This window comes from Typopeltis vanoorti, chromosome 24, assembly GCF_054136105.1.
Source record: "Typopeltis vanoorti isolate ZY-2024b chromosome 24, IOZ_Tvanoo_1.0, whole genome shotgun sequence".
NCBI classification, from domain to species: domain Eukaryota; kingdom Metazoa; phylum Arthropoda; class Arachnida; order Uropygi; family Thelyphonidae; genus Typopeltis; species Typopeltis vanoorti.
Window position 1 is genome coordinate 64,524,341 of NC_143572.1, and position 11,998 is coordinate 64,536,338.

Here is an 11,998-nt window from a genome sequence, read left to right on the forward strand (position 1 = left end):
GCCATCCAAATTCTTGGAATTTTTATGTCACCATTATTGCTGAGATAAGGGTTGTTAATCAGAATTTCACATTTTCTTTCATAGCAGGTTTTTGTATGATGTAAAGAGTGGGGACTTTTCCAGACAATTTAATGTAGATTGTTGAGAGCGTGATCAGAGAGGCTGCTTCACCAAAATTGTTATGTTTAATCCTTTATCCAAGTCTGTGCAAAAATGTTTGCACCTGGAAGTATCTTCAGGACTGGGGTAAGGTAGTACAACACCGGGAAACGCGTCGCAAAGGTGGACCAAGCTACCATCACTCCTATTTCAGTATCTCCCATAATGCAAAACACATCTCCTTGCGGATATGTCTAATGTTATGCATTAAGGAAAGGGCCACTACCCAGACTAGTTTCGACCTTTGAGGTCTCTTCAGTGGGAGCCAGGCCCAGACGCGGAGGTACCAGCCAGAAGCAACAGCGAGGTCATCTTTACCTATAGGAGTTGCCAAAAGGTGTGCCACCTTTTTATTAAATTACTCCGGATTTAGAGAAAGATGTTGAAAGTTTAATTTTCACTTGGTTAGACTATAATAAATTTAGTTTAATAGTTTCAATATTTATATAATGTGTGTCTTTTGAGTTCTCTCTCTCTCTCTCTTTTTTTACGTATAGGGATTGCACGTCCAGTTTCACCAATATAAGGCAAGTTACAGGTGCACTAGATGCAATAAACTCCGGGATGCGCCGAAGGAAGGAGGATCCTTAGAGGAGCTGAATATGTTTTTTTAATTTTATAGGTGATTTAAGTGGCATTGAGATTATAATGATGTAGGACTCTAAAGGGTTATCAGAAAAAATCAATAATGTATGGGATGGCTATGGTTTTACTGTAATATAGATTCGTTTTTGATGAAGTTTTATGAAAAACTTGATTAATAGTATTTTTATTATAGCCATTATTTATAAGTGTGTTGTTAATAATCTTTAATTGTTGTTTAAGGGCTTGTTGATTAGAGCAAATTAATATAGCTCTGTTTTTAAGGGTGTTAATGACTCCAATTTTTTGTGACTGGTGGTAATATGAGTTAGCATATATGTATTGGCCAGTATGTGTCGGTTTGCGGTAAACCGTGAAGGATAGACAGCCTGAAGGAAGACGTATGACCTGCCTTCCGACTACTGTTTTTGGGACAACTTACTGCTATGAATTTCTCTTCCCTGTAATGAACTTTATCAAGCCAAAACATCGTGCTGTCTTCACTGAGTTTCTTAGAACAACTTTGACATCTTACCAGCCAGATTTAAAACTATTAACTGCACAAATGAAGAATCAATCATAGCCCTCAACGAATAGAGAATAAATATATTCTTCTTTGGTGAGTAGGACTACTCCATAGTTGTATTTTTTATTATTTATAAATACAATTTGAAACTAATATTTTTTGCGGCTCTTTAACATTCAGAAAGGTATTATATGCAGGTCTTATTAGCGAATAACTTGTCCACCCTGTACTATAGGTTGATCAACCAATTTCTAGTGCATGGGCTCAAAAAAAAAAAAAAATAATAATAATAAATAAATAAAATAAAAAATAATAAAAAATAAAGATTCTCGTAGATTTAAATGCAAACAATTTTTTGTAGTTCACATGCACTCACTAACTTAGCTTTTTATGTAATTTCAGACAATCGAAGCTAAAAGTTCAGTAGCTTAATTCTCAATGAAAACGTAACTTAGATTATATCAAAGAATGAATTACAGCTCAAAACAAACAAGATTAAATATATATACGAACCTGTCCATTGGGTCAAGTAAGGGATATATCGTTGCCAAAACGCACATTGCCTCGAACGAAGTCCACGACCTACAGAGCTAGACTCTGGCTTATCGAAGATTAAATATTCTTTACTTTCTGCTGTGTAAACAGGCCATGTTTGGCTCTCTTCAGAGCCATCTGGTGATACATTAGGGTTCCTGAATTAAGAAAAAATTGCAGGAATTTAATTTAACTCATCATAATATGGGGGAAAAACTTATCTTACAATACGGTTAATCAAATCTAATTTTAATTACGGATGCAATTGTACCCACGTTTTAATTATGATTGCTATGATGGAGGGGGGGTATTAAGAATTTCTCGTGTTAAAATCTAAATTTTGGCATTGAAGAGCATACTATGTTAGATTAAAACTAATGGGAAATTGGAGGACATGTAAATTATCGTAAACCAAGCTATTTACTGATAACCTTCATCATAACAACATTCAGTTACTACTACTACCATCGTATAAAAAAACAATTAAAAAATGAGAGTCAGGAATATGGTTGCCTACTAAATAGTGAATGCTACTTGAAGATTGAGAGGTGATTCTATGTGTATATTCAGTCAGAACAATGTGGGTGCATCTTAACTTTTCAATTTACTTGGACAATTCTGTAGGAAGGTTTAAAAAATAAAGTCTCTTAAAGTCTTATTTTTTGAAAATTCGTAGCAAAAGAGTGTGGGTTTCCAATTCTTTTTCCTCACACACACACTTATATAATTAATAAATTTTCATTAATATTTATCATTAATGAATAAATCAGTATTGAAAATAATAATATTTTCTTACTAATAAGCTTTTGATAGTATTAAACTTTAAAGGTCAATGACGGATCACATCACTGGCAAAATGGGAATGCAAGAAATGTTGGCCTGTGATAAGATGGATAACTTGATATAGTTTATATACCGCACTTTTCGGTATATCAGAAACACCATTGCCTTGCTTTGCCACAATGATATTTTTACTTGCAATTTGACTTCCACCGATTCTCATTCTTAGTCGCTCAGAACATGATCTTCATCCATCTCCAGCATCCATCATTTTTGTGTAACCGAGACCTGCGACCTCTCGATAGCTACATGTTGAATTCCATGTAAAAAATTATGATTCTAAGATTTTGGACACTAGTAAATCGAGCATGGGTGTTGATACTTGGCATTCAAGTAATGTGTGATCTTGCAATATACACTATTTCTGAAGATTACAACCGCAAATTCAGATAATTCAGCGGTTGTGGCGATTTCTATAACTGATTTCGCGTAGAAAGCGGGTACACATTGAAATTTTTGAATCGCGCACAGAGTCACGTGGCTACACATAATGAAAAATCACGTATGTTGTTGGCACACTCTCCCTCGATGAGTCTTTGAACTCCCTGGAGGCGGAAAGTTCAATGTTCTTGTAATTTTGAGAAACATCATCTATTTGATTTCAAGAAGGGAAGAATTATTGGGACCCTTGAAGGCTGCAGAATTACTGCTGTTGACAAAGAGTTTCAAATTTCACACAGCGTTGTATCCAGTCTCTAGGCAGGATTTCAAAGCAATGAAATTTGTGTGCCAGAAATAGCACGAAGACATAGTTTTTATTCTAACAGCAAAAAGTAATCGACGCACCATAGCAGGTCGGCTTGCAAGTTGGCTCCATTCAAGCACTGGTACGCGACTATCTCGACAACCTCTGGCTCGACGTCTGCAAAAAGTAGACGCTATACGACCGAAGCATCTACTCTGCGTCCCACAGCACATTGTAGAACACATTTTCAGTGGTATTGTATTCATACAAATTGTACAAGATTCCAATAAGGTAATGTACTCTTTACAGATGAGGGTCGTTTTAGTCACTCTTCCTATTCTAGGAGACACTTAATCTGGTGAAAGTGGTACTGCTTACTATCCTGTTCTTGAAGTGATAAATGCGGCGGTGTTCGGGTCATGGTCTCGGGAGACATTAAGCTTAATAGACTCACTGAGCTGTAAAAAGTGACTAGATTGATGAACGAAATTGCAAATAAGTTCCTCACCGTCATGTTCTATTGTTCCGTGGAAATGTAGGTACAGATTTCATTTAAAGGATAAGGCACACTACATCATACTAGAGCAATTTAGATACGTCTGGAGACCACGGATATTAATTGAATCGAGTGGCCAACACGCGCACCAGATCATAACCACATAGAACACATTTGGCAGACAAAGAGACGCAGTCACCAAAATGCGTCGCTGCTCATAATTCTTATTTCCCTTGGATAAGGTGAATTTTGAGCGGGGCCTTATCCTTGCTCTGAAGGAGAAGTGCGTCAGTTTGCTTCAATGCCTTCTGGATCACTTGGTTCTTACGACTTGAACTGCATTGCAGTTCGCTGTGGACATATTCCATAGTAAAATGTCTCTCCTCATAGTTTTGTGTAAGCACTTTACATTAATTCCTTAGCTATGGCACTAGGAAATTTGCAAGTTTTGCCAAAAACTTATTGCGATGTAATTTGTACGAAATTTATAACACAGTTTGATAATATAATTTATCAGTATGCTGATGAAGAAAAAATTTGTCAACATTTGGCTGTAGTCATGAAAAATGATTATATGGCTAAAAATTTAGTTCAACCTTAGGTTTTGGAGACTAAGGCAGTTAGCGCGAACAGCAATCTTTTTATTTATTTATTTTTAAAACCTGCACTCGCATAACACATGCGTTGTTACTTGGTTTATGAAACAATAGGGAAATTTAGAGGGGGAAAATGGAAATTTTCAAAAGATTTAATAATTGTCTGTCCATCGCCTTACCATTTTTAGGTTTTCAGGTCTGGAAGAGAAATGACAATTTAGATTTAAATCTAAACGGCTACACAGAATAGCTATACAGAAACGAATACAAGCTTATCCCATAAGAAATATTAATATTTGTCACTATAATCAGAACCGAGTCCTTAATGTGGTAACTGTGAGTACATTAAGTTGGTCGCTCGCCAGCTGCGGAGTTCAGTTACTTACTGAACCAGAAAACTGTATTCTCTAATTATAGCAATAGAAAAATCAAATTTTTCTACTTGCGACTTACATATCTTCACTGACGCGCCCACGCACGCGAAATGTTGAAGCCCCTTTTTTTTTTTTTGCGCTTTTATTAAAACCGGATTGAGGGACTGGTACTCTGCAACTATATTTCATACTACTGAAAGTTATGATTACTTTTACGACACCCTGAATTTGGCATTGCGATTTTACTTTTCTGTACTTGACTGTACTTTTCCAATTTTTATTTACATATTTATTATTATTTAGGCAATGCACAGTACATTGAGAAAATGCACGCAGTGAATAGCAGCTTTTGCTTCATCATTATCTATTCTTTAGCAAACAGGGCTATTTCCGGGAGTGAAATATCTAAATCATTATTCTCAGTCCAAGAAACGCAAGCAATATCTTCCAAATGTGAATTGCTTGATACGTTTATCAAAGAGATCAAGTATACTTGGAATCATTCTTAAATGGGGGTAGCACAAAAATACACTTCAGATGGCACTTGAGTAAAGTATATTTCAATTTTGGACGAAACACTTTTTTTTTTTTTTTTTTTTACAGGGTAAGTGGTCATTTAGAGATATTTGTAATGTGCAAAACATTTGATAATCTCATTTATATACTGGATGTTTGATTTAATTTGTTTTCAAACGTGTAACGAACTCTTGGTCAATTTATGACACCGTTCACTATCAAACTACTGTACTTCCATACGACACTTCCTTACGTTTTTAAGAACTGTACTATGTAGAACATTTCATTTAGTCTATGGCTTACACAGTATCCGATTTAAAAACATGATAGAAATATAAAATAAAATATTCACACACACACACACACATGCTCTCCCGCCCGCGCGAACTGCATTATTTGCTATTTAACAGAATAAGGCCAATTTAAGAGAATGGGAATTAATTCAGTTGGACGACGTTTGAAACAAAATCCTTATTGGATGTTTCATGGAATAAATAACTAATCAGGAAAGACTGCCCTGGAGACCAGATTGAAACATTTTTTAAGTCACTTAAGGACTCTAATAAACATGGGAATAATCTAACAACAAGCGATGATATACTTCCAACACTGAAACACATTTAAACGCATCTACATCCCTCTGGGAGATTCGGACTCACAGCCTCTTGATTGGGGAGCATACTGCAGCTGATTTCGTTTTTGTTTGGCGGACTCATTCTTCATCCGTCAACCTTTCACATCGAGTGGAGTTGATTAACCTTCACCTGCAGATGAGATTATCTTGCAACATGATTTAAAGTGGAGGGCAAATTCCCCCAAAAGATGCTCCATTGATATTTAGCTAGCTTTGAAACCAAGGACGTATTAAAACGTTATTGGACCAGTTCCTTTCTATAAGGGTTGGAAACTTTTTTTTATATTCTCCCCATTACATTCCAGACAGTGGCGTAGCCAGGGGGGGGGTCCTCCGCAGGCGGACTTTGAACCTTACTCTATACGCCGTTTTCACTTTTTGTGGTATTTTTGGGGTGTATTGAGAGGGGCGGCAAAACATCTGCAACGCTACTGATTCCGGATCAGTATGTTTCTGAAGATCGTACCACCAAGATAGCATTTAAGTAGAAGTGCTATCTGGGTTTTCTTCTCCATCCTCCCAAGAGAGAGAGAGAGAGAGAGGGAGGGAGAGAGAAACTGAAAAAAAAAATTCAACCTTACAATAAGACAGCATGTTAATTACTTAATCACTTTTATGAAGTAAGTAATGTAAATTAAAATACCTAAATTTTAAAACAACAAAAGGCCAATAAATATTCACTGTAAAATAAATGCTTTTAACATCAATCTTACCCTGATCTGGCGAAATTTGCCCAAAGTCGCATTAGTCTCTTCGACAGCTGTATATCTTGTGATCCACTTTTAAATGCTTCATTCAAATATAAGCCCATCGAATACATATGGTCTGAACCGTGTCTAACTCCCATCCACTTCGGAGGAAAACCTTCAAACAAAGGAGGTGACTGGTACTGGAAACTGTACAGATAGACATCATTTTCGGCATTCGCAAACTCCCTAGCAAACTGCTCCGTAGGACACACAAAGCAACGATCACTTACTGATTTATCTACAGCGCCAATGAAATCTGATCCTGTCCAATCTGAGTATTCCTGGATAATGGCTTGTTCAACTAATTCATCACTGAAAGGAGAAAATGCCCTCAAAGCTTCTAGAAATTCTTCATGTGTTACAGTAAGGTTATCATCTATTTTGAAAATATCAGGAAGATAATTAGTGAGGAACATACTTCCTTCATTCAAAGACGTTCCAAGAAGAATACTCGTATTTTTGAACTGTTTAGTTTTCAGTATCATATCTGGGTTTTCGTTAATAAATGCTCCATCTACTACAGGAATGAATGAAAATTCAAGAAATCCTTGTAAATTAATTTCTTGTTCCACTAAATCTTTTGCCTCTTTCTTGCGTAGGCAATCCAGGACAGTGTCAAGGTCATTCTTCTCATGTGGACAATTAACTAGTTTAGCTAGCTGAAGACCTTGTTCAATGGCATTTGTTCTGTCACGTACGGCCCAAGAGGATGTTGCAGTTCCACCCTGTATGATGGCCCGATTGAAGAATTTTTCACTGAGCGGTGATAACAGATGAAAACTTACACTTGAGCCTCCAGCACTTACTCCAAAAAGAGTAATGGATTCAGGATCCCCTCCAAAGGCAGCGATATTCTCCTTTACCCAGCGAATAGCTAATGTCTGGTCCAGTAATCCTGCGTTTCCTGGTGCATCCGAACGTCCAAAATAAAGGAAACCTAAAGATGCAACTCTGTAATTCATTGACACTGCAATAATATTTTCTTCTGAAACTAAAACCTTGGGATCATTAACAAACATATCGGTAGATCCAATAACGAATGCTCCGCCATAAATGTAAACCATAACTGCAGCCTTCTTTGGCTGTGGATGTGGGACCCATATATTTAGCTTCAGACAGTCTTCATTAGGATTCTTGGGAGCAAATAGAGCCATCTCTTGTTCAAAAGCTTTATTTATTATGATCTTTGCCTGCATGCATGCATCTGGTAACTCGATTGCTTCCAGTGTATCGGTCCATGGCTCGATAGGTTCGGGTGGACGGAAACGTTTTTCACCTAGAGGAGGTTTGGCATATGGAATACCAAGAAAAGCTGTAACTGACTTCTCACCAGGTGTTTTTATATTTTTACCTTTTATTGGACCGTATTTAGTGTTGACAATCAAGTCTTCAGATATTTTTTGGGTATCAGCACCATGACAGAAATATGTGGAAATTCCAACAATAAACACAAGGCAACTTCTAAATATCATAGTTCGTAGTTTTTTTTTTATTTACTGTCAGAGTTACGTCGGAAAATATCTGCAAGAAAATACAAAATCAATTGAAATTTAACAATGGTTATGTGAAAAGTTAAGACAAATATACTCCCTGCGACTAAGATTTATATAATTTAGTATGAATACTATATATATGATACTATATAAACTGTATATTAGGGGCGAATATTCCAGTTGTGTGGTGCTCATCAACCCAATAGTAATATCACCGATATTCGTCACTTTTGGACATGACATTGGTTGTCGTCTCCACATTCATTGGTGGAAGATTAGTGTCCATCTGTAGACCGTATAGATCAGGGGTCGCGAACTGGCAGCCCGTGAGCAGGATACGACCAGCGAAGGATTCTTACCCGGCCTGCGATCTTAATGATTCCTTTTCTAAAAATCAATGTTTGTGACATCCTGTGGGGATTAAAACAGGAAAAAAAATTCCAACTTTTAAATGTTTTATGGCAGCTTTAAACAAAAGTGAAACTTATTATTAAAATTCTTTGTGCCATGTTTCAACAGAGGATATTTTCGAATGTTATCACAAGAAGTGATGCTGCTGTTAAATGGAGTTACGTCATAAGTGAAAAACTTGCTCGCACTTCGAAACCTTTTGCTGTTGAAGAATTTATTAAAAATTGTATTTTAATGCAGTCAAAATCATACGTCCCGAAAAAAAGCAATTGCAGTTGACGAATATTTTTAAATTTTAAAAATAAAAATGGTTATAAATTTAAAATATAAATGGTGGCGTAATTGTTTGCGTAAGTCATAAAGGCCCGGCAACAAAAGGACCTTTATTAGAGCCTTTCGTTTTTTAGTTTATGTTTTGGTTCTCAGAATAATATTGATATACATCTAATTGATTGGCCCTTTGTTGCGTTTGAGACCCCTGGTATAGATAGACCTGAAGGCCTCTAAGACTATGGAATACTGCTGTCATCTTTACTTACTCCTAAATGGTAGGAGTATTAAAAAGATATCCATTTTAATTCCACAGTTAGATTAAAACCATATTGACAGATTACAAGAATATAACTATCGGAAGTGGACTTAACTAGCTTAGCACTATACTTAAAAGTTAGGAGCTTATCCCAAAGTTAGGAGTTATCAAAAGTTAGAAGTTTCACTGGCCTGACAGCTGTTTCGAACTAATTGATCCACATCAGAGACTAGGCATGAAACGTAAGAGGACAAACCCTCTATCTAACGGCAGCAACCATCTCATGTCAGAATGCTACCAAGAGTACCACCCACGTCATAAGTGAACTCTCGGTAGGTGCATATAAAAATGGAATTAAAATGGGTATATAATATCCTTTTTTTATGAATATTTACTTCTGTTAGACGAAGGTTTTTAGGCTCTTCGTTAGTGTTTTAATAAACAGTGTAGCGATGTGAAATGTTATTTAATTTTTTTTTTGATTTCATGACTTAAATAATCGAGTTCCCAGGGTAGTAACCCTACTTTTCAATTCGAAATCAGTAAAACACATCCACTCCCCCCCCCCCTCCCATTACACACAGATTGAGAAACACCTCTTCTAATCCTAGCAGAGACAATGTCCTCAATCTCCGAAAAATTTTAAAATCTTAGGGAAAAAGGATCCTTCGCTTCCTTTGCGAACTGCAAAGCAATATAATTACTCTTTCGTTTAAACAGTATAAAATTTGACAAAATTGATTGCTACTTTTATAGTAACCTCCTCTATCTAATTCGGTTTTTAATAAGCTAAGCTCAGCGGAAGTGGAATGGCTCCCACATCCTGAAGCGGGCTCCCAGGGCAGGATTTTTTTTGTCGGAACCCCCATACCTGTAGCTCAAGTTAAGGACAACGCATTGCTATACAGTCTGCAATGTTTAGGATCAATTAGTTTAAATGATAACACGAGAGTAATATTTATTTAAAAAACTACTGACATCTACATAATACAAACTAATAATAATATTCAAAATTACTTGAAAGTATATTTTCCAGTTTTTGTCGACTCAAATTTATCAATAATGTCAGCAAAATCAACTCGCTTAGCCAAATCATTTTCGATACACAAAATTGCTAGGTGATTAAGTCGTTCTTGGCTACTTGTGCTTTTTTGCCATGTTTTCGAGGAATTGTTTTCATGTATTCAGTCTGCTAAATGATCTCTCAGCTGAAAAAACAGTAACCGGTATTGTACAAAATAGTTTAATGGTCATTGTTTATGAGCATCTCCAATTTTCCTGTTCTCTTGTTCTTTCATCTTTCGCTTTCGTATAGAGCAAAGAATCTTGAAATTTCTTACCATTAAGATCTCTTGGTAATTCCTTAAATCTTTGGGAATTCTTGAAAGCTGATAGTTCGTTCTCTCTCTTGCCGTATGTTGTTTGAGATTACTCTGGGCCGAGCACTAGGGTCATCATATATCAGCTTTTTCAACAGGGCCTGCAACTAAAGCATCAAAACGTATGATGACCCTGAGCTTGACTTTCGACAGCCTTATGGGTTTCGATTTGACACTGATATTCTGTTTGAAATTCAATGTCAAACATTATCACCACGTTTACTATGATCAGTTCTGGGAACTCACGAAGTTTCTCACGAAATAATATAAAATTACATTATTTCGAAATAAAGGTGGCGCTATGTGTAATGCAAGATAAAATTAAACTTTGCGCAGTGCGACTGCCAAGTTCAACAATGGTGGTTGTTATTTTGTTCTAACTTATACGGATGTGTCTTTACAGGTTGTCACAAAAATGCTCATTATTTTCATGTCTTATAAGATAAAATCGCAAGGTATCAAGTTGACGGATAAACTTTCGACAACCAATCTATTTTATTTCCTTTTTTTTTTTGGAATGTTTCACTGTAGGCGATTTAAAAACATGTCACTCTAGATGTTTTTCATCTACAGTAGCTATCTGAAATTTCGTGTATTGGTTTATTTTTTTCAATTTTTTTAGAAGGAAATTCATAAAATAAAACGTATATTTTCGGCAGAGTTTTATTAACTTAAAGTCCCTAAATCAGCGGGTGTGTGTGTTGGGGGGGGGACTTATAATAGATAAACGCTACCCTGTCATTATTTTACTTCATTATACGTGTATATAATACGGAAATGGATTCATGAGCATAACGCATTTCATATTTTCAAAATATAAACAAACTTCGCTTTGTATCAAGTAATTAGTAACAGAAATTTTAACGGAACCTTCAATAATAGGGAACTAACTCTAAATAGTTAAAACCAACTAGTCCAATGACGGGTGAACTACACATGATATATTTCTTACGTTGGTTTTTCAAAACAAATAAAGAATGGTGTCTTATTTCCACACTGAACAGCTAATTTCTCTCCCATTTTAAATATGGGATACAACACGCTTATTTCATTCTATAAAATCATCCGAATTCTCTCTCTCTCCCTCTGATTCTCTACCTCACTTGACTTGAAATATGTAACGCATTTCTTTAAGCAATCATGAAAATAAGAAAAGTGCTATGAACAACTTATCACTTACTGTAATTAGTTACCTACCTCTGACCCTTGATCGTCTCTTAAGTAGTTGACTGAAAAGCAAGAGCGAGATTGTACGTACTTGGATGACTAGCACAAATGCAGAAAGCCAACTGTTATCATCGCTGTTGAAAGTGGTTGCTATGAGGAAAGATATCACGTGATAATCTGAATTACAGGCAAGACAATTAAAGTGTTATAAGAATAGAGGATATTTGGCTTTGTGCCACGGTAAAGCACTTAATGATGATGGGCGTTCCCCATTTATATCAAGGTTGTGTGCTCATGATTAAAAAAAAATCAAATAAAATAGTGGACT

At 36.0% G+C, this 11,998-nt stretch overlaps 1 protein-coding gene across 4 annotated transcripts in view; it reads right to left on the reverse strand.

Annotated features, from left to right (window-relative positions):
- Positions 1-11,792, reverse strand: part of LOC150093326 (acetylcholinesterase-like) — a 32,680-nt gene extending 20,888 nt beyond the window's left edge. For 3 of the 4 annotated variants that reach the window (XM_090413674.1, XM_090413671.1, XM_090413670.1), the window contains exons 1-3: positions 11,701-11,792; positions 6,656-8,212; positions 1,781-1,959 (exon numbers count right to left, since the gene is read on the reverse strand). In XM_090413674.1, the coding sequence (XP_090269800.1) occupies positions 1,781-1,959; positions 6,656-8,163 (1,687 nt within the window). In that variant the 5' untranslated portion in view covers positions 8,164-8,212; positions 11,701-11,792. Of the gene's footprint in view, positions 1-1,780; positions 1,960-6,655; positions 8,213-11,683 lie in introns of all 4 variants that reach the window. The other variant, XM_090413672.1, reaches the window with a different exon arrangement.
- Between the last annotated feature and the right edge of the window lie 206 nt (positions 11,793-11,998).